The following is a 22,525-nucleotide window of genomic DNA, read 5'->3' as shown; positions in this document are numbered from 1 at the left end:
TAACACTAATTACAATGCCACATAGTTTTTAAACTACGATATACGTACATGTAACTTTCAAAGTGTATCTGGAAAAACGACCACTATGGATTACAATTTTTGCATGGATTCCTTTCTAAAACACCTCAAGAAAAGTTGTCACTACATCATGAATTTTTACCTTGCAGAGATTAATCCTAGATTAGACTCTGAAGTTGACCGGACGATACAAACTTCTGAAACTCTCTAATCAAACCGTCTATCTCCGAGATCAAATCAGGAGACGCCCCATGTGCATAGAAGATCAGTCGATCAAACATTCAAACTTTGTCGCTTCCCGCGCGTTACACCGGTGGCCGCCGCCCGCCGGCTCCCCGGTGATCTAGTTACACGTGCATGCTTGCATGCAAGGCTTAGACGCCGTTGGTTCTGCGGTTGCCGCCGGCGTGGTCAGGGGCTGTGACGTACTTTCCCCAGAACCAGTGCCGGCTCCATACGAAGTTCATCTCCTCGATGGCCACCCCTTTGGTCTCCGGCAGGAAGAGCGCGACGAAGGTAGTCATGACGAGCATCCACCCGGCGAAGAAGTAGAAGAGGCCGAACTTGAGGTGGCAGAGCAAGGTGAGGAAGGACTGGCCGATGATGAAGGTGAGCAGCATGTTGACGCACACGGCGATGCTCTGCCCCGCCGACCGGATCTCCAGCGAGAACACCTCGGAGGGGACGAGCCATCCGAGGGGGCCCCACGACCACGCGAACCCAGCGACGTAGAGGCAGATGAAGAGCACCAGCAGCATGGCGTACGACCGGGACATCTCGCCGACGCCGGCGGTGCCGAACTGGAGGGCGATGAGCGTGCCGACGACGATCTGGGAGATGAACATCTGCGTGCCGCCCTGGAGGAACAGAGCGCGGCGGCCGAGGCGGTCGACAGAGACGATGGACACCACGGTGGCGAACATGTTGACGAGGCCCGTGATGACGGCGGACATGAGCGACGCGTCGCCGCCGAAGCCGATGGTGAGGAACAGCACGGGCGCGTAGAACATGATCACGTTGATGCCGGTGAGCTGCTGGAAGAAGGGGATCAGCACGGCCACGGTGAGCTGGGGCCGGTACTTGCGCTCCAGGATGTTGCGCCATGGGTGCTCAATCGTGCGGGCCTCCTCGCTAGCGGCCACCATGTCGTCGTACTCGTCGTGCACGTCGTCCGTGCCCCGGATCTTGACAAGCACCGCCTTGGCGTCGTTGGTGTAGCCGCGGGCGATGAGGGAGTTGGGCGTATCGGGCAGCGCGAGCGCGCCCAGCGTGATGACGGCCGCCGGCACGCCGGCGAGCCCGAGCCCGATGCGCCAGCCCCAGCCGCCCTTGATGCCCACCGTCGCGTAGTTGATCAAGTTCGCGGCAAGGATGCCGATGGTGGTCATGAGCTGGAAGCCAATGTTTAACATGCCGCGGAGCTTCGCCGGCGCCATCTCCGACAGGTACAGCGGCACCGACTGGTTGGCGAAGCCGACGCCGACGCCGAGCAGGATGCGACCCAGAATGAGCATGAGCACGTCGGTGGCGGCGCCGTTGAGCGCGGAGCCAGCCAGGAAGGTGATCCCGCCGCAGAACATGGACCACTTGCGGCCGAACACCCGCGTGACCCACGCCGCCACGAACGACGTCGCCAGTGCCGCCAGGTAGAGCGACGACGTGAAGAGCGTCAGCAGCTGGCTGTCGAACTTGCAGTATTGGTTGGTGTCCTTGTTCGCCTTGGCCTTGGCGTACACCGAGGGGAAGAACTCACTGAGGAACGAGTCCATGGACGTGACGCCGCCGGAGATGCCAATGTCGTAGCCGAAGATGAGCCCGCCCGAGGAGGCCACGAGGCAGGTAAAGAAGACGAACGCCGTCATGCGGCCGGGGTACGTCTTGCCCCCGGCCGCGTTCACCACCACGCCGCCTGCCATTGCCGCGGGTGGACAAGCTCCTGCACGACAATGGCAACGGCAATGGCAATGGCAGTGCAAGAGAGGAGAGGATAGAGGTGGCCGGGGTGCGTCGTGGAGGAGACGCACGGTGACTTCTTTATATGGAGGAGGCGGCAGCCGCGGCAATCCTGGCCAGTGGCGCCACTAATGGATGGGAGGCAGCTGCGATTTCTGATCACTCCTTGGAGTGCCTCGTAAACTGCTAAAATTAGCGCATTTTCAACGGTTTTTTCCTTTGATTTCTTGTTCTTCAGTTAATATGCTGTTATTAGACTGCCATTTTATCCATGTTTTGCTGTCTTAACCTTTTCAATCCATATTTAGTCTTTACTATTTCTTTCTTGGTCGTCTAATATAACTGAACATCCGTGTCCCTGACCTAAAAAGATGGTTATTGTTGTACTAAATCCATTGACTTGTCTGGCATCCAGGGTTTCGAATCCCGGCCGGTAACTGGGAGCATTGAAGCGCGAATCAAAAAATTTGAATTCAATCTGATGAACAGCCATTTCAGTTTGGCTGTTGAACAGCCCAGTCAGTCCCTGTAATTCAGGGGTGGAGGATAGTTGTGGCTAAAGGGGCCGTGGCCCCCCGGCCTAACAAATTTTATATATTTTGTAATGTATTTTTCATATAATTCAACAAATTTTATGTATTTGTACTATATTTTGAACCTAAGCTCCCATATTTTATTGATTCGGTTCATCCTGTTTGGAACCCATTTGGCTTTACTGCTCCCCCCCTAAATTTGTATCCAAGCTCCGCCGCTGCTGTAATTCCAGGCGGGAGCAGATCAAATGGAAATTTCGAATTCAAATTGGACAAGCCAAAACCACTAAAAAAAATACATGTTCCCGGCCTGGAATTTGTGCACCATGCCCGCATCTTTTTGTGGCATCGTCTTAGCATTCAGCATTCTGAACCTGCCACGAATTCTCAACACCATTTGAAAGGAAATAATAACATGTATTGGGCAATGACCGTTATCATTTCACAAGATTTTCATGTAGGTTTACATTACACAGTATTTTCATTTGTGGCAAGAATGCAAAGATTTCTTCAAATTTGGACGAACGACTTCAATAGTTTACACTTTCATTTCACTGTAACTCAGAATTCAAGACTGTATTAGCTCAACTGAACTGAGATATCTCTTGCAACGATAATAACTTCACATATCATATACAAGGATCCCATTTGGGGCATCTGATGTTTCTATGCACAAACCCATCAAATGAATAAACAAACTGGGCAATTATCGAAAACGAATCCACCCAACAGGAAAAGGCTAACAAAGACCATATGGCACAATAAAATTCTTGGGCACGAGTGTCAAAAACTCAAAGTTAGGTACAAACTCAACACCCATTCCATCTCAGGTTGTACCATCCATAGCATCATATAGACATTGTCATTGGGAGAATCTTTTGAGCTGCTGGTTGCGGTTTGATTTCCCATGAAGCCTTTTCCTCTGATTCTTCAGGGAGAATGAACGGCTGTGAAATCTCCTTGATCATCATATCGCCGCAGAAGGGGCACTCACTTGCTACAGCATCGTCCAACTGAGACCTCAGCTGTAAAAACAATAATAACAGATGTTATACGGACACGGGTGCGGATGTCCAAATATATATATATATATATACACACACACACGGCAAGTCTATTCTGCGCTGCGCCACTGCGACCACAGAGCCAGTTTCTTTCCACACGCGCCCCAATTGCAACTTCAAAAATTATTAGTTACAACCTGCTAAGCAGATCAGTTACAACCACGTAAAAATCCATCCCACCTACCAGAGCTGCATGTGGAAGATTTTTTGTTGATTCGAATAGTTAAAATGCAATATCTCTAGAACCACATATCCGATTTTTTATCCGTTTAAAAGCATATTGTTGGAAAAAATACGCTTAACAAAACAAAATCCATGAAGGCTATATTTTGAAGAAATTTTAGGATCGTTATACAATTACAACATGGTAAACATCCAATTGCGATTTGTACTATACTGCAGTTACAACTTATGATCGTAACTAACATATCTTGTAAATCGTAACTATATTGTTTTTAGGATAGTAACTAGAGGTGTGTACAGAGATGAACAAGTTACGATCATATGACAAAAAAAACATAATTGCAACCAGAGAAGAACCTGAGTTACGACCATATATATTTGTAGTAATTGATCTATCTTGTGGATTACAACTATACTTCTTTTGAGATCGTAACTGGAGATGAACGCAGAGGTGAACAAGTTACAATCACATGATAAAATATACATAATTACAACTAAAGAAAATTACCAAGTTACGACCATACATATTTGTAGCAATTGATCTATATTGTGGATCGTAACTATACTGTTTTTGAGATCGTAACTAGAGGTGTGCGCAGAGGTGAACAAATTACTACTTGTGCGCAGAGATGAACAAACAGTAACTGACCTATCTTGTACATCGTAACTATATTGTTTTGAGGGTCGTAATTGGAGGGTGACGCAACAGTGAACTGCATTGCGCCTATGCACACAATAGATATACGTATCCCCCTCGCCCCCGCTGCCTCAACCTCTCCCCCACTGCCACCTCCTCTCCCCCGCCGCCGCTGTCATCCTCATCTCCCAGCCTTGGACACGGCCACGGCGCGTCAAATGCATGTCGCACCGCATCCGGTGTGTGTTGATGCGGGGATACGTGTCAACACGGCAAAAAAAAATCGGACTCGCGAGTCCCGGTAACACTAACAATATCCGATCACATCAGCAAAAGAGCTGCAGGCTGAAGGATGTGAGAAATCAGATATCACCAGACCTTATCAACTGGGGTTGTGCTCATAATAGATTCACCATTCACACTTGCTCCATTGTCTTTTGCTGCTTTCCTATCCATCAAGCTAAGTCGTTTCTGAAGGTCCAATATTCTCTCAGCCTACAAGATAATGAACTCATACACAACTGATTGGTAAAGGAGACTAAATATAAGGCTGGTTATATTATTGAATACCGCAATAACCAACTGAAATGTTCTAGATGGACTTACTTGCACCTGGCTACTGCAACGAGTTACATGGGCAATCAAACAATTCGCATGGAAGGCGTGCCCACAGGGAAACACATAAAAGGGGGCCATGTTTCCAACAGACGTATAGCTTCTTCCTACCTGGTGTAACCCTCCAACAGTCAATATTTTGCGCCGGCATACCTGTCAGGTCAGGAACAGGAGTTAGCACCACAATAGTGCAAAATATTTTAAATGCACAAATTCGTACAACCATGTGTACTGAAATGGTAAAGAATTCAGACACACTCTAGAGCACAGGAAATACAAACAACACAGGTATCATTCTGAATTTTGCCTGCTATATGTTTACGTGCATGAAATGCAAAGAGATGGAAAGTAATGAAGTGATACCCAAAACAAATGCAACAGGACAACACAAGTCAGGTAAAGCCAGCAACAGAAGTATTTTGGATAATGCAACTTGCGAGCACCAGTGTCTTACCCCGCAATCCTGCTCACGATCAATTACAGTGTATCTCTGAGCAAGGGCACCAATATCATTTCTGATATTGTCTGCGCCACGTGTGGCATCATCCATCTCCTGTTTCAGCTGCTCAATCTGGCTGTTATAGTCCTTGAGAGATTTGCAGATTTCCTCCTATTCATAGCACATTTCCATAGTTATAACAAGATAAGAGTTATAGAACAGAGGTTACAGACTAGTGGCATGAATCTGAAGTCGAAGGAAGAAATTAACAAAAGAAGGGATCTTTTTAATAAATAGCTCAGAATGCATGCACTTTTCTTTATCTTACTTTGAAGTCGTCGATCAATACGAAGTCTGGGAAAAATGGCAAGATATCCTCAATCTTCAACAAGTTATTGGTCTCTGAAAGGAATTCTATTGCTTTCTTTATATTCTCTCTCTTGATCCCTTTCTCTTGTTCAATGACATGCTTTGCAACCTTAAGCCACAACTTCTTCCTAAGCTCTTCATCATCTTCTACTTTGTCTGCTTCTGCCTTTGCAAGTTCTAAGTCCACCTAGTGAGGACCAAACAAAGTATAAGAATAATAGAAACATCAAGAAATTAGAAAAATTAAACCGTCAATATGCACAAGCACAATGGCTGCTAATCAGATGGAACTTAGTGAGCAACTACCTTCAAAGCAAGTGCCACAGCTTCCTCATGCATGGACATCATGCTGTAAATACGAACGCAAGCACGCATTCTCTTCTCTTGAAGACATAGGCGGAGAGCATACTTGGGATCGTAAAAGAATTCAGGGCCACTAGTTTGTCCTCTACCAAACTTGGTGTCCAGAAATTGCAAAAGCTGGGACTCATCCTCCTACAGATGAATAGACCAGAGCATATAAAAAATTTCTTCTGGGTTTATATGTCTGGCAAATATTCACTTAACCTGATGGATATGGGTACTTATTGCCTCATAAATAAACAACCGATGACATGAATATGGAATGAGTGCAACAGAAGTAATATAGCTACTATTCACGAGCATGACTGCGATAATAATTTATTCCACAAGTTTTGTTTCTAGTCTATAAGAACGATAGGAAGATCCACCTTGGCATACAGCATGAGCAAAAAAGGTACACTATGGCAAGAGGATTTACCTTTTTGGCGTATAGTGATAATAGCAAATTGTGCACTCCAGGATCCTCATTGTTCAAATCTTTCACACAAAATTCCAAGTATTTAATAACCTCATGTGTTTCGTTCCTGCAAGAGTTGCAACCATGTTTTTATTACATCATGCACATTATGGAAAACCATGTTACCAATTTGAATTGCAGGTTGCTCCAGAGCTTAAGAGCAAAGGGAATAAAAACACTTTTAATGGTTCAATTCAAAGTTTTGGAATCACAGAGTGGGATTTATGTTCAATTAAGCTGTTCGCTTCAACCCAAAACAGTTGCAGAATTGAAATAAGCAATATAACGAATGTTTCAAAATACCAGTGATGAAAAAATCGATCGAGTAATCGGTAATCGGCAGGGCAACGACTAGATTAGGGTGAAATAGGGTCTAAAATCGGCCGGCCGATTAATCGGGTTGACCATCGATTTGTGTTACGGGACATGCGTGTCCAAAAAAAATTCGTCGTGTCGACGCGTATCCGCACGTCGACTCACGTCCGACGCAGCGTGACGCGTATCCGATACATCCGGCCACGTCGAAGGAGAGGAGAAAGAGGCGGTGACGGGGGAGGGAGGAGGCGATGGCGGGGTAGAGCAGGCGCAGGCAACGGCAGGGGAGAGTAGGTGCAGGCAGCGGGTGGAGCCAAGGGGAGAGTAGGCGGCAACGGCAGGAGAGCAAAGGAGGAGGCAGCAGGGGAGCTGAGAAGGCGACGACAGGAGAGAGCAGGCGCAGGGCGACGGCGGGGGAAAGCAGGAACGAGCGGGCGATGGCAGAGGAACGGACTCAGGACTTGGCAGTCGGGAGGGGAGCGGTGTGTAAGTAATTGAACCCTAATGGGCTTTTGGGCTGCAATAGGGAAGGGATCTGTTGGGCTGGGCCAACCAGATCCCTTCCCCTTTTCTATTTTTCCTTTTTCTTTTCTATTTTTCAGCAGCTTTTATTTAGTTTATTTATACATCCTTTATACCTATAAAGTTACAATCAGATGTTTTGATATATGTTTATCACAAATTAACGTGTTTGATTGAATAAGAATGATCGCTGCCATTTTTTTTTGGAATTTATAGTTTATATTTGAAGTACATACTCATAGATTGTTATTTATTTTGCAGATTTATCGCCTTCCAATCAAGTATTCGTCATCAAAACTACAATATCAAGCCATCAAGATAACACATTGTTGTCCTAGTTAGTTCTTAGCATCTTATACACATAAGTTCTTCATACCAACCGATTAATGGTCAACCGATTATTTCAGTTAATCCACAATTAACCAATTAATCCCTACTCCCAAGCCGGCCGAGCAGATACAGATCACCGATTTTTTGAACAATGCAAAATACAATAATCGTTGTGTTCACCCTGACAAAATAAAACTTTTAGCAGAGAAGGTGCTAAAATAAGAAGACTCATATATAGAGTTATAATAATAGGAAGAAACAATGCATGATGAACTGTCTGCATATCATACTTGGCATGTGGTTCGCTCACATAACGCATCATTGCTGGTATAAGTTTCCCTGGATTCAACTTGTTTCTCGCCATCATCCATGATTCAACAGTCTCATAAGCATCTAACATGATTAAATCTGGGGCGAATTTATACTGTAAGGAAACAAATAAGTAAATTTAATATGGTAGAAATAACAGAAAACTTTTAGGTTCTCAAACAGTGCTGTTGAAAGAATAAATGTAAGGAAATTCTGTACCACAAGGTCTACTGGAACATTGTGCCGTTGAAGAACTTCCAGTGCTTTTCTTGCTTCTCCTTGCTGACACAATAAATGGGAAAAGTATTAGGGTCCGGCGCCACAGTTGAAGTTAATGTGTACAAAGTAAAGATGAACAATATTCCATGTAAGGATAAAAATGTGTCCTGATACGTGATTATTTCCAGACCTGTCAAATTCAATGAGGGCAAAGAAATGGACTTCCACAAAAGAAAAGATGTGTAACAAAGACCGGTGTTACTCCAGTCAAAAAACAAAGGCCAGTGCTAACAACACATGTGTTTTGAGACCAGCATAATAGGTGGATAACTCGAGACGATTATATATTAATGTATGACATTGAATAATTATTTCCTTGTGTATTTATTTACATAAGAAAAAGTTTGGTTTAAGAATTACAATTGTTAAAAGAGAAGATAAAAGTGGATTTGGTGGTAGATATTGTAGCAAGAATGCAAGATCATCCCAGCCAGACCCTACCCCATCCTAGAACAGCACAGGACAGCACCACAACATCAAATTGGCCCTAAGCTCAACTCAGACTGAGCTGCTTCTGTTGAAACGATTAGTAAGATTGTGCAACTTTTTGACTCTTTGGACTTGAGTAGGCCTAAAGCAATAGCAGCATATATTATCTATGGGCATATGCCTTTGCTCAAACATGCAACTGTCAACACTGGCTGGCACTTGGCAGTTGAGAGCATGCCCAACTATTAGGTTCAATAACAGTAGCATGGTTTTTAAGGTGGTAAGGCAAGGCAAGGCGCCCCACCCCCTTCCAGCCGCCTAGACGCACAGCGAGGCGACGCCATATATACATAGAGAGTATCCTGACCAGAGGAAAAATAGGAGAGAAAAAAGGAAAAACAGGAGAGATGGGCCAATTTAGGGGTCAGCCCATTCAACCTAGCAAGCCCACTCAACCTAAGCCAGCCCATCGTAACCCACCAAAGGCCTGCAGCCATCTTAACCCACCCCCTCCAGCTCCACAAGCCACCAGCCATCATAGGGTTTCCCTTGCCGCCACCTCTTCGCTTCTTCCCATCGCCCCTAATGCTCCCTTCCATGCAGCCTCTTTCCTGATCAAAACCGACAAGATCGGCAAGGATGGCATGGCCAGAGAAGGCGGGAGACAGCAGAATCAGCCGGAGATGGGCAGGCGATGGCAAAATCAAGCCGTAGGAGGGCAGGCAACAGCGGCAGACCGCTGAATCAAGACGGAGAAGACAGGAGATGGCAGAATCAAGCCAAAGAAGGAATACGCATAAGGTGACGAGGTGGCGCCTTGCCCCTATGGTGACCGAGTTGTGCCTTGTCGCCTAGGCGACGCCTTAAAAACCATGGACTGTAGTGCTACACCTTTTTTAGATGATAAATGCCCCATATGATGATACCCACCTGAATGTAATGATGAACCACAATTTCATATTGCTCCTTCAAACCAGCAAAGTACACCAGCTCATCCACTCTCCCACAACTACAAAAGTTGAAGCAGTAAGTCAGGGGCTTAGGCACATAAATCAGTAATGCACCAACCACCAAAACAGATGGAGAAAACACAGGGCCATTTCTTGCATTTCAAGTACGGAAGAATAATATAAACTAAACAAATGGTATGCTTTTACATTTATCCATTTAGTCAACTCACAGCATTTTTGCTGCTAAACAAGTATCCTATTGAACGTTCAAGGATGCTGCCCTTCTTAGTCCAAAACTATAGTGGATGTACACAAAAGCCCTGAGCTAGTGAACTTATTGCAAAAAATGGAAGCATTAGCTTTCCAACTATCTCAGGCTTGAGACCCGTGGGATAGTTAAGTGTTAGCACCGTCCACATTGTTAGAGATATTATTCTGCAATTACTGCAGAGATATTATTATCCAATTACTGCAAATATGTACAGTTGTGATTATGATCCTTAAAGGATCATTATAATCCCCTATAATCACTCCTTTATGGATATAAATACATGGAGCCCTGAGGCCTCCAGCCGTGCGTGGCATTCGCAAAATACTTTCCTCCTTCCCTTCTTACATGGTATCAATTTGAATCGATCCTCCTCTCCACTGCCATGGCCACCGAACCCTCTCTGACCAACATCACCATAGGTGCTATGCCCCTCACCATAAACCTTCCATCCACTGCTGCCTCTCACCGGAGCAACAAGGGCTCTGGTTCCCATTACTCTAGATCTGGAGCATGGCAACCTCACCAAGTGGAGCATCTTTCTGCAAGCTCTTCTTGGCCGCCATGGACTCCTCCACCACATCGACGGGTCGGTTCCTGCTGCACCAACAAACCCTGCATGGCATCAAGACGACTACGCTGTCCACTCGATCATGTACGGCTCCATCGCCAACGACGTCCTGGACATCATCCTCAACAAGGATCAGGACACCCACACGCTATACACCGCAGCCGAGACTCTTCTGCGGCAACAAGGAGAGTCGTTCCATCATCATCCTCAACGACTTCCATGGTCTTCAACAAGGGGATCTCAGCGTCACCGCATACTGCAAAGAGCAGAAGCACCTAGCTGACGCCATGCGGACTCCCCCATTCTCGACCGCACACTCATTCTTAGCACTCTGCGCGGTCTAAACCCACGCATGGCTCAGGCTGCCACTGTCATCACCATGACGGAGTGTTGTTCCATGCTGCTCATGGAAGAGATGTGCCTCACCAACATTTCCAAGGCCGAAGCAGCAACAGCGCTCTTCTCCACCACCGCCAACTCCTCCGCCTGCAGCAACGGCTCTTCTTGCAGCGGGAATTTGTGCCGGGGTGCCGGCAAGCAAACGAACTCCGATCACTCTAGCAAGAACAAAGGCAAGTGGAAGAACAACGGCAGCAACAATGGCAGCGCTCAGTGGGCCAATCCTCCGTCCGAACCATGGATATGCTTCAATCCAGGCCAGGACATTTGGAATGCGCCTCCAACCTGGACTCCGTGCCCCACCACCAGTGCTAGCATCCTCGGCTCTCGTCCTCAAGAATTGAACACAGTCGCCACCCCACTACACTAGTCCCAACCCTCACCTCAGATAGCCGTGCAGCCCTCTTGGGACAACGCCAGCCTCATCTCCGTAATGAACAATCTCCAAGTCGGGAACGGTGGCTAGGTTGTGGACTCTGACGCCTCCACTCACATGATGTCTGATGATGGTATTCTCTCCAATACCTCACTTCTTTCCACCCCACAATCTATCATAGTTGAAAATGGGACTTCACTTCCCGTCTCTCGCTGTGGGCAGACCCTTCTTCCCACACCTTCTGAGCATAACTTTCATCTAAACAACATTCTTCATGTTCCCTCTCTAGATCGCAATCTTTTATCCGTTCGTAAATTTACTAGAGATAACTCTTGTTCTATCGAATTTGACTCTCTCGACTTCTCTGTGAAGGATATGCTAACAAAGGCCGTAATTCTTCACTACAATAGCTACAGTGATCTCTACACTATTCCACCTGTAGCTGTTCGGCCCTAAACTCTCCTGTCGGATGTGCCCTCTATAGACATTTGGCATCGTTGTCTCAGCCATCTCGGTTGTGATGCTTCCATCACCCTGCAACAGACAGCTATCCCACAAATAAAACTTAACCAACATTTCTGTCATGCTTGTCAAATTGGCAAACATGTTTGCCTACCTTTTGATAATTCAAATACAATGTCTAGCACTCCTTTTGAATTAATTCAATGCAATTTGTGGACTTCTCCAATTCCAAGCATATCAGGCTTTCAATACTATCTAGTTATTGTCGATGATTTCTCACAATACTATTGAACTTTTCCTATTCGCGCTAAGTCTGATGTATTCACACAAATCAGTCTTTCTTTGCCTTTGTCAAAACGCAATTTGGGGTCCCCATACGATCCCTCCAGACCAACAATGGTCGGGAGTTCATCAACACCAAATCAACCTCTTTCTTCACAAATCAAGGAGTTGTTCTCCGCCTTTCCTGCCCCTACACCTCACCTCAAAATGGGAAAGTTGAATGCGCCATTCGCACCATAAACAACGTCATGCGCACACTTCTTCTCCAAGCCCAATTACCACCTCGATTTCAGGCCGAAGCCTTAGCAACCGCTACCTACCTCCTAAATCGGTGCCCAAGCAAAGCTATCGCATCAGCCTCCCCATACTTCATCCTCCATGGTGTTCACCCCTCCTACGAATATCTCCGCATATTTGGTTGCCTTTGCTATCCTAATCTGTCAGCCACAACCACACATAAACTTCATCCTAGATCATCAACTTGCATCTTCATCGGCTATCCATCCAATCATCATTGTTACCGTTGTTACGATCCTACAACTCGGTGAGTCATTCTATCTTGCCATGTTGTCTTCGACGGGTCAGTCTTCCCTTTTGAAAAACTAACCTCATTGCCACCTTCACCGGCACGAGAACTTGACTTCTTACAGGTTTTTGGTGCTGCTATTCTGCCGGTTCAGCCGAGTGCACCCAGATCTGGCGCATCTACGCCCGTCAGTGCCGCCTCTTCTGCTCTTCCAGCACCAAGCGGCACCGCATCGGCTCCCGGCATGACTCCACTACCTCCCAAACCGCTCTTGGTGTACACCAAACGCCCAAGAGCAGCTACGGCTCCTCATCCTCCTGTGCCAACTAGGCGTTGCAGCTTGGCAAGAGGCCAAGCCGCAGCTGTTCCTTCTACTTCACCTGCTGTGACATCGCCAACTGGCACAGCAACCTTGGCACCTACAATGGCAGCGCCTACAACATCACCTTTGGCTCGGCCAAGTCTTTGTCCTCATCCAATGCGGACTCGAGCAAAGGATAGGATTGTAGTCCCGGTGGACAGGTTAGCCTTCACAGTTGATCACACCACTATCTCCCCTGTGCCTACATCATATCGAGCAGCCCTTCAAGACCCAAATTGGAGGCACACTATGAACGAAGAGTATCAGTCACTTTTTGGCAACAACACCTGGACTCTAGTGCACCCTTAAGTATGGTCTCCTCGTCCAAACTACGGTTAAGGGTGAGAGATGAGGTTCCCTGGGAGCATGCATATGAAGACACACTTGCTAAATTGCATAGGCAATGTCTGATCGTGTCAATGTGAGGTATTGAAGAGCTCTAGCGAGGCTTTTGTAGTGTGTCGCGTCGGCCACGGATTCTTTGTCTGTCCCTGAAAGCTTGGGCTGAGTGTCAACAGGGGTGCTGGTTGGGTGGCACGACCAAACCGCTATGTCAAGGGCACCCTTAACTACGGTCTCCTCCTCCAGACTTCATCTACTACATTTGTCACTGCATATTCAGACGTTTATTGGGCCGGTTGTCCCGACTCTAGGCGCTCCACTTCAGGCTTATGTGTCTACCTCGGGGACAACTTGATATCTTGGTCTTCCAAGCGGTAAACGACTGTGTCCCGCTCTAGTGCTGAGGCCGAGTACAGGGCGGTCGCTCATGCTATCGCTGAATAATGGTGGATTTGCCAACTGTTGCAAGAATTACACTTCCCACTTAAGTCTGCTATTGTCATCTACTGCGACAATGTCAGCGCGGTCTACATGTCAGCCAACCCCGTCCAACATCGTCAAACCATAGAGATCGACATCCACTTTGTCCGGGAAAAGGTCTCCCTCAGCCATGTTCGCGTTCTTCATGTGCCTTCCAGCTTGCAGTTCGCCGATATCATGACCAAAGGATTGCCATCCAAACTCTTCCTCGACTTCGGGACAGTCTTGGCGTTCGAGAGCCTCCCGCTGCGACTGCGGGGGGTGTTAGAGATATTATTCTCCAATTACTGCAGAGATATTATTCTCCAATTATTGTAGATATGTACAGTTGTGATTGCAATCCTTAAAGGATCATTATAATCTCCTGTAATCACTCCTTTATGGATATAAATACATGGAGCCCTGCGGCCTCCAACCATGTGCGGCATTCCCAAAATACTTTCCTCCTTCCTTTCTTACACACATAACCAGCCAGCTTTTTGGCCTTCTTTTGCATAAATGAAAAATGGCTCTATCACTTAGAAAGCAAGGGTCTGGGGCGGATGAGCATTCTAGTGTGTGGTGTGTGTTGTAATCGACTCAAAATTTCCTTCTACTTAATGCAATGACACGCATTTCTCATGCGTGTTCGAGAAAAAAAATGGCTCTATGGGGACTTCCCCCATAGTTTCTAGTAAAAAATATATATATATCAGGCTCCTTGGAATCTAATAATCCTTTTTTCTCACAAGTGATTATCAACACTTACATTTTCAAGTTCGCATTTGAGCTAATTGCAAATTCAATTCATGTATCTCAAATAAAATTGTACATGTCTTATCCAAAGAAATGTTATTTTCTGTATTTGTATATCTATGAGAATTTAAACAAACTAAAATCTAACTGAAACATAATGCTCAACAATAATTCAAGGTACCTTTCCAATAGTCTCATTGTTGTTGCTTCATCCAATACATCTTTGCTATCACTAAGAAACGCATGGAATTCATTTACTATTGAACAATATTCTGAGTTGTTAGGCTCCGCTACTGCATTTGTAGTGGAGCCAGTGCTATCTTCCAACAGGAGGCGATTAATCTACAATAATTACACCAATATAATGAATAAGCTCCGGAAAGGCAGTAGATTGAAGCAATAATACCAACGCAATAGATGCTATATAGGAGGCTGGAAAATGGAATTGTTGGCACCTTATCTAAGTACAGCTCAGTAGCCCAAGTTGAGATCATCGTAATCTGCATCTTGTCATCTTTGGTGAGGTTATCGAGCCTTCTCAATAAGAAAGTTCTGAGAGCATCCTGTCAAGTAGACACGGTTGATGGTTCGGTTTCAGACATAAATCCAAGATGTCCGTGAAAAAAGATACAGCAATGTAAGGCCTAAGGAATAGTGTACCAAAGCATAAAAGGAAGATTTCTGGAAGTAAAAAATACAACATTAATTATACTATATATGTCATTATCAATCTTGGAAATAGCAACATCCAATCTTATGCATGGATGTAGCGAACATAAGGGATATAGCGAATGAATAAAATCAACAAAAGATGATCTCATAGAACTATAAAAGTTTCTAAAAAGCATATGAGACTGATTAGAGTATATAGAAAGATAGCACTTTCACAAACTTGCAATAATATACTGCATCAGAGAGTTTTGAGTGAAATTACCTGCTCACCTAGTGATATAAATTTCAAGCTGATCTCCTCAAATGATAGGATATAATTAATCTAGAACCAAGCAAAGTGATACTTAGTCTCAATGTGAACAAGACTACAAACATAGCAATAATCGTTATCAAGGGACACAAATAACAGTATGGGAATCACCTTTGCATAGAAGGAAGCTGCTATGTAATACTCTTTTGCAGCAAATGCAGCATCAGCCTGCAAAAGAAAATGTTTTTATACAAGAACTGAAGTCAGATCAATGACCATCACAAGATTCAAATAGGAAGTCCAGCTTATCATCATATAGAAGGGGAAAAAATAGGAGCAAAAAGTATCATGTGGGATTTTTGTGCAAACTAAATATACTTGGTTACGTGCATCAAATATATGAACATTACCTGCACTAGATAGACTTGGTCCCTCTGGAAAGGGTTACGACAATGGGATAAAGCAGCAGCATAATCATTCATATCCAAGTAAACTTGCCACATGTCACGGCCCTCGTCAGAAGTGGAAACCTGCATGCTTGATAACATTAGCTATGCAATTCAGGAAGCATTGATGGCATGACTCAAAGCAAGAACTAAATAGCTCCAAACCTGGAATATAGAACTTTCGTCATATGCATAGAAAAGTCCTGTTGATGCGTCACTACAAAGTCCAATAATCCCTCTTGAAGTGTCTGGCGTATTATCAACAAGAAGTTCCTCCACTATTTGCTGACTTATTATGTTCACTACCTAAAAATTACAGGTTATGTGTTGCCTAAAAATACACAACATACTGGGGAAGAGAAAAGTGTGAGAAAGCAAAACAAAATACAGAGAAATGGAGTAGAGCTAGATTTTTGAAAAAAAAAATTACCTTAATCTTGTCCCCAATCAGAAGGAGAAAATGGAATTCAGACAATGCAAATGACCTTGGTTTAATGCCATAATCTCCCAATTTTGAGTAATCAAAAAAACTCTTATTTTCCACAAAGTTCTCATCTCCACTAGTAGAGCTGTAAAACTAAATTGAGTTAGAAAAAAAGTAGTACAGAAAATACAGAAAGTGCTCTAATTGTGCTCCCCATAATTTAACTAAGAAAAAATGGACAGGACATCCAATAGCAAGACATATTATTACAACATGCAACGCAAGCTAAAATTAACTAAGAAAAAAGGACAGAACATGCATTGGTAAGATGGATAATTATAGCATGCAACACAAGATACCAAAAAAATAGCAATGTAAACATGTGGTTGGACCTAATGGGGAAAAAGCTCCAAACTGAAACTCTGAGAGTTCATTTGGCATGGCTTCTTAACATTAGGTTTATTATCAAGATACGTTGTCGGAGGATTAACTCCAGTCGCAGGGATCCCGAGAGGCCCCTTTTTAGAGATTCGGCTGGGGGATGATCCTGAGTATGTTCGTCGGAGAAATAAATGGGAATGAATGCAACTGCCGGTAGTGGTGGAATGACCTAGTGCAAAAAGAAGTAAATGCACCGGAATTTAGACAGGTTCGGGCCGCACGGGGGCGTAATACCCTACTCCTGTATGGATACTATGACTGTCCTGAGGAAGTCCCTCAAAGATGTTGCTGGTTACAAGGAGGGTTTTCTATCCTAGAGCCTAGGGCTCCCTGTTCTTCGGCTTGTGTGTAATGGCTCTTCTTCAGTGATGTTGTTCGGGGGTGCTCCGGGATTCGGCGTCTTCTTCGGGGTTGGATTCAGCTCTCTCTTCCGGACTCTTTCCGCCTCTTCCAGAGATGTTGTCTCCTGTGCCGCCGGCCTCTTCAAATACATGCCAGCCGCGGTATGCCTCGCACGGGAGGACGCGAACTCCGAGGCGCCTTGAATGGAAAGGGTGTCATCATCACCTCTGGGCGAAGTGACCGGGGGTGGAAAAAAGCGTCCCACGCCCGGTCACCCGTCACCATAAATGCTCAGGCAACGGACGCCGTGGAGAGGGTCCGCTGGGCAGCCTCAGAGCGGTCCGGCGTGCCCGCCCTGTCTTGTTCCCCTGCCACAGCAGCGCGGCAGACGGGACGCCTCGGCCCTTACGACGTTATCCTGAGACGGGCCGGATGGCACGGGACGGGACCCGTGCAATTAATAACCCCACGCCTCTCTGCCAGAACGTGGCAGGAACTGACGCTGAGCGCGGCGGGTGCGGTTGGAGGTGACAGGCCACGCACGCTCTTTAAATGCAGCCTCGGGCCTTTGACTGGCTGACACCTCATCGGTGGGCCCCTCGAGGGCCTCTGCCAAGGGGCTTTCTATGCCGTCGGGGAACCGAGTGCTCGGGGGTCACTGCTCACCTCCCCGAGCACTCTCTCCCGAGAATGCCCTTTCTTGTCCTCGGGGAACCGAGTGCTCGGGGGCTGCTGCACGCAGCCCCGAGCACTCTCTCCCAGAACTTCCTTCGGTGGGTCCTCGGGATACTTGGGTGCCCAGGGGCCACCGCCGGCGGCCCTGGGCACGTTTCTCCCGGTACTTAGCTCTCCTGGTCGTCGGGGGACTAGGGTGCTCGGGTTTCACCTACACCTTCCCGAGCATTTTCTTCCCGGTACTTAGATTTTGTAGATCATTGGGGAACTGGGGTACTCGGGGGCCACCGACTGTGGCCCCGAGCGCCCTCTCCCGGGACTCGATCTTTCTCACCTTCCGGGAGAGACTCCGCGGGATGGCGCCATGTGGCGGATGGCTGGCCTGACCTCGGGATTCGGGGACCCCCGGTTCCTGATACACCGACATACATGCAAGCAGGTGCATCGGCCAACACCATGTTTATTAAATGTAAGCTTGAACTCTACCCGTAAAGAGAATCTCAAGTAGTAAGCATGCAGTTATCAAGTTCAAAGTTTGTGCATGCTTAAAGTCTAGAATAACCTAAAGGGCATAAACATTCATTAGGGCAAATCTTATATGATGTACTCCTTCTGTTCCTAATAGAAGCTGATGATAATTAACTCCTGTCACAATATGCTGGTCAAAGCTAATATCTTGAAAATAATCTGGGTCAACAATCTACATATATCATTGCACGTGATAATCTATGTACTCTTATACATTAGTTGTAAAAGTTCAAGATTTTGACTGTGCATTCCCAAAGAAAACATACATTTGGGAATGGAGTAGGTTACTTTCCAATGCGTCTTAGCCAACTAAGGACAGCCTATGTACTAAGAGCATATGGTTAATTCGGTGGTTCACCTGTGTTGCGCTCCAAAATTAAGTTCACCGTGATAAATTCCAGATCCAGAAAGCCATCCAAAGTGTTTAGCCCTTCTTTGCTTGATAAAGAAATTTAGTTCACTGGATGTCATGAAATGGATACATATGTTAGAAACACAAAATTAATGTGTATAAATTGCAGCTACTTTACTCTTGAGCACCATAGAAATCACAACATCAAATTACAATTACCTGTTAGGTATTTCTCCTGGGAGTTCCATAAAGCGTATGGCATGACCAGAATAGCTGGCAAAAACAGTCTGTGCGGTATAGTTGCTATTAAAGGCCACACAAAGTTCAATATGAAATGCAACGCGAAAACATTTTAGAGAAAATGTGTAGTAAGTGATGCTGCTCTCTGAAAAAAGAGGCATTCTAAGTCGAAACAGCAGTGTATATAGTGTAGTGTAGCATTTTCGAGGTTACTGAGCCAAGTCATTCAACAGAAGCACTGACACTGATGAGGATATCAAAGTCTCAAGCTAAAAACTAGTTTTCTCAACAAAACTCGATCTGGATGATTTCACAATATTCAATAGAAATGTATGCCTTTGAAATCTGCAACTGGTCAAGCTGAGAACTAATACTTACTTCTAGTGAACCGATACCAGTGAACGAGTAAAGCCGTGTTGGCGTGACGGCCATGACATAGTACCTTGTGGCGCTACCAACCACAGCAGTCTCCATCTGCAGTGACCAATAGCTAAATCGTGTCCACTCCAACAAAAACAGAAGAACCAAGGAGCGATTGGAGATAACTCAAACCTGCAGAGCCTTGATGCCCTCTTTTTGTTCGGTGAGCTCGAAGAGCGGCTTCACGTACTTTTCCTTCTTGTCGGCCTCGTCCACAGCCATCTCAAAGAGCTGCCCGCTCTCCGTGCCCAGGATCACCTCCTTTGTCGATGCTGCAGCACCAAAATCAGACACTCAACAATCATCAAAAAAACAAGGAACAGCACAGATCACCACGATCAATCCAATAGATGATTCGATGGAGAGGAGGGGGTAGATCACCTTCGGTGATGGATTGGCAGTTCCAGGCGACGGCATTGACGAGGAGGCCGCGGAGGCGGGGGAGCGGCTTGGGGCGCGGCCACCTTGCGTGGTGGTAGTACGTCTCGGCGCCGCCCGGGTGGACTACGGTGGCGACGCAGTGCTTGCCACCGGGGTCCAGGAACACGCGGTGCACCGTGTGGTCGCCGGAGCGGCCACCCCCGAGGTCGAGATCTGCTGAGTATAAGCGCGGGCGGTGAGACGATGCCTGCGAAGAGGGGCAGGAGGGAGGGGAAAGTGGGAGACTAGCCGTGGGCGTCATCGAAGGAGAAGTCGTGGCGGACGAGCCAGCCGCGGGAGGTGCCGAGGACGATGACGTCGCTGCCGGCGGCCATAGAGGTGACGGCGCCGTGGCCCCGCGCGGCGTGGCGCTCTAGGGGGTCCACGGAGAACAGCTGGCCTCCGCCGGCGGCGGCGGCGTCCATGGCCGGTGAGCTGGTCGGTGGTGATGCGAGTTTGGACTCAGGAAGAGCAGCCGGCTGCCGATGCGGCCAAGGGCATCGCCGCCTCCGTCTCCTCCTCAAGGGGAGCTCACCGGCGAGGACGCGGCGGAGGCAGTAGGCCGTGAGGGGACGGGGTCGCTGCTGCCGTCGCGTGCGAGCAGGCCAAGGGCCCAGGAGCCGGGCAGATGGAGGGGACGGGCATCACTGCTAGTAAGTGGCAACGACGACCCATTACACTGGGATTGTGGGCTTTCCATGGCCCGGTATCCGATTCCGATGTCAGAGTTTTTTTATTTTTTTATTTTTCATTAAAATTTTAAATAAATAGATTTCTCGTGAAAAAAATTGCAAAAATGCACTGCAATCCCCTGAGAGGGCCCAAGCCTAACCGCCCCCTCAGAAGGCGGCAATGCTGCTAACCGCCCTATGGGGGGCAGGTAGGGCCTGCTACCCAGTGGGAGGGCGGTTAGCAGCCTTTCCGTTCTCTCAAGGGGCAGTTATGGTGTATTATTTTGTAAAAGTTAGAAAATTTAGTGTATTTGGTCAAATTTTGAAATTAAAAAGGTTGAAGAGTACTTAAAACAGTATATTGAGGAAGCGAGAATTTAGAGTAGATTACGTAATATTCGGAGGATAAAAAATCAATATTTGTGAACAAAATGTATATGTGAAGCACTTGCAGCATATTACGTGAGTATGAGGTTGCGAACGACGACAAACATAGGATTAAACATATGGTGAAAAATATTATATGAGACTATAACCACAACGACACGACGAGAAAAAAAAAGGTGGTATGTACACTTCGTATGAAGACCTACTTATTAGTGCGCCTGTCGCAGAATGAACTCCACAAGCGGAGATTCGGAGGGACTGAAAGTGCATCTAGGCCCTCTAAGTGGGTTTTGGCTTATTGATGATAAAATAATTAAGGAACTAATATGTTTATCTAAGTTATGAACAGGTTTAAGTCTTAGTTGATAAGACATATGACGTTTGACGCTCGTCGAAACGAAAGGAGAAGCAACTAAGAGTACTCTATAGGATTTAAATTCTTTTATTTTTTAAAATTGAGTCTAGGATAGCCGCTATATTAAGAGGGTTGAATTTGATTGCTTGATTAGTGTCTTAATGCTCAAGATATCCTTTAGAACCAACAAGTTGAGAGACACACTCACCCACGGACACCGGGTTAGTTTTGCAAAAGTTCACTGAGTTCGGATACTCCAGGGTTCACCGGATACTCAGGTACTTAGTGTTTAGTCCGGAGTCTCCGATGTAGACTCCGGCAGAGGGTGATCGGTTCCGATTTATTTTTGGTTGAAAAAGATTGGTGTCTCCGGTGTTCACCGGATACTCCGGTAGTTCATGAGTTTTAAGGCCGAAGTCTCCGAGGGAGACTCCGCCAGAGAGTCTCGGTTAAGTCTTTATTTTTATTGAAAAAGATCGGAGTCTCCGGTGTTGACCAGATACTCCGGTAGGAGAAAAAGTTTTAACCAGAGTTTCCAAGGGAGACTCCAGTAGGGGTGTCTCAGTTAGTATTTAATCTTTTTGATAAAAAGACCGGAGTCTCCAGTGTTCACCGGATACTCCGGTACCTGAAGAGGCCGGAGGGTCCGGCAAGTCCCCGGACTTAGTCTTTTTGAAAGCCCTATCAGGACCGGAGACTCCGGTGTTCACCGGAGACTCCGGTAATTTAACAGAATTGTAACAGCTAGTTCTGACACGTTCTGTGACCGTTCTGACGCCGTTTTTGGATTTGGGGCCGGATACTCCGATGTTCACCGGATACTTCGGTCAGGTCTGACAGAACAGTAACGGCTAGTTTTTTAGAGAGGGCTATAAATACTCCCACACCCCATGGCATTTAAAGCTTGTAGTTGCTGGTGAACTCTAGAATCTTTGGGCACTTTAAGAGCATTCAAAGTCCCTCCAACCACCTCTAGTGCAAAGTTTGCAAAATTTAGTGAGTTTGGGTTTGGAGAGGGTTTAAGTCACTTGAGCATTGAGTTCTTCCTCGAGCATTCGCTGTGATCATTACTCTTGAAGCTTCATGCTTCTAGACGGCAAGGTGTCGCCCGTAGAGCACCCAAACTTTTTGGAGTGCTACGGAAAGTTTGTAATCAACTTCGAATTGAGTAAGGAAATTCTAGCTTGATCTTGGTAGTCGCTAGAAGAGGATAAGGTTTGAAAAGATCCAGCTCTTTGTGAGCTCCTCAACGGAGACGTAGGCACTTCTTTGTGAGGTGGCCGAACTCCGGGATAATCTCTCACATTATTATTTGTGCAATTTGCTTAATCGTGT

At 46.2% G+C, this 22,525-nt stretch overlaps 3 protein-coding genes across 3 annotated transcripts in view; 1 reads left to right on the top strand and 2 right to left on the bottom strand.

Moving 5' to 3' along the window:
* Positions 1–392: 392 nt before the first annotated feature.
* LOC133895003 (sugar transport protein MST5) lies at positions 393–1,934 on the bottom strand. Its single transcript, XM_062335223.1, has one exon. It carries the CDS (start codon positions 1,932–1,934, stop codon positions 393–395), a length of 1,542 nt encoding a protein of 513 aa, XP_062191207.1.
* Positions 1,935–3,033: 1,099 nt separating this feature from the next.
* On the bottom strand, positions 3,034–20,423 carry LOC133895502 (vacuolar sorting protein 18-like). The gene is made up of 23 exons (XM_062335864.1): positions 20,028–20,423; positions 19,739–19,951; positions 19,490–19,629; positions 19,316–19,411; positions 18,917–18,984; positions 18,704–18,805; positions 16,366–16,504; positions 16,101–16,241; positions 15,900–16,019; positions 15,661–15,717; positions 15,502–15,561; positions 15,023–15,130; positions 14,749–14,909; positions 9,746–9,824; positions 8,327–8,389; positions 8,089–8,222; positions 6,593–6,698; positions 6,118–6,306; positions 5,771–5,998; positions 5,458–5,613; positions 4,995–5,156; positions 4,767–4,883; positions 3,034–3,529 (listed from the first exon to the last, which is right to left on the bottom strand). The coding sequence occupies exons 1-23, from the start codon at positions 20,200–20,202 to the stop codon at positions 3,353–3,355; spliced, it is 2,991 nt and encodes a 996-aa protein (XP_062191848.1). The 5' UTR covers positions 20,203–20,423; the 3' UTR covers positions 3,034–3,352.
* LOC133895002 (double-strand break repair protein MRE11-like) overlaps positions 20,263–22,525 on the top strand; it is a 24,468-nt gene continuing 22,205 nt past the window's right edge. Inside the window, exon 1 of the mRNA XM_062335222.1 lies at positions 20,263–20,483. Coding sequence (XP_062191206.1) covers positions 20,263–20,483 — 221 coding nt within the window. The remainder of the gene's footprint in view (positions 20,484–22,525) is intronic.

Source organism: Phragmites australis, chromosome 16 (genome assembly GCF_958298935.1).
Source record: "Phragmites australis chromosome 16, lpPhrAust1.1, whole genome shotgun sequence".
In the NCBI taxonomy this organism is placed as follows: Eukaryota; Viridiplantae; Streptophyta; class Magnoliopsida; order Poales; family Poaceae; genus Phragmites; species Phragmites australis.
Note: the sequence above shows the minus strand (reverse complement) of the source record. Positions and strands in the feature narration are given on the sequence as shown.

What these genes read in the sequence shown, in the direction of transcription:
- LOC133895003 (XM_062335223.1), bottom strand. Translation starts at nt 1,934, where the DNA reads ATGGCAGGCGGCGTGGTGGTGAACGCGGCCGGGGGCAAGACGTACCCC.
- LOC133895502 (XM_062335864.1), bottom strand. Translation starts at nt 20,202, where the DNA reads ATGGACGCCGCCGCCGCCGGCGGAGGCCAGCTGTTCTCCGTGGACCCC. An exon ending in TATCACTATACGCCAAAAAG is followed by an intron (nt 6,307 to 6,592) that starts GTAAATCCTCTT and finishes ATTCATCTGTAG; the next exon opens with GAGGATGAGTCCCAGCTTTT. An exon ending in TATTGATCGACGACTTCAAA is followed by an intron (nt 5,614 to 5,770) that starts GTAAGATAAAGA and finishes TGCTATGAATAG; the next exon opens with GAGGAAATCTGCAAATCTCT.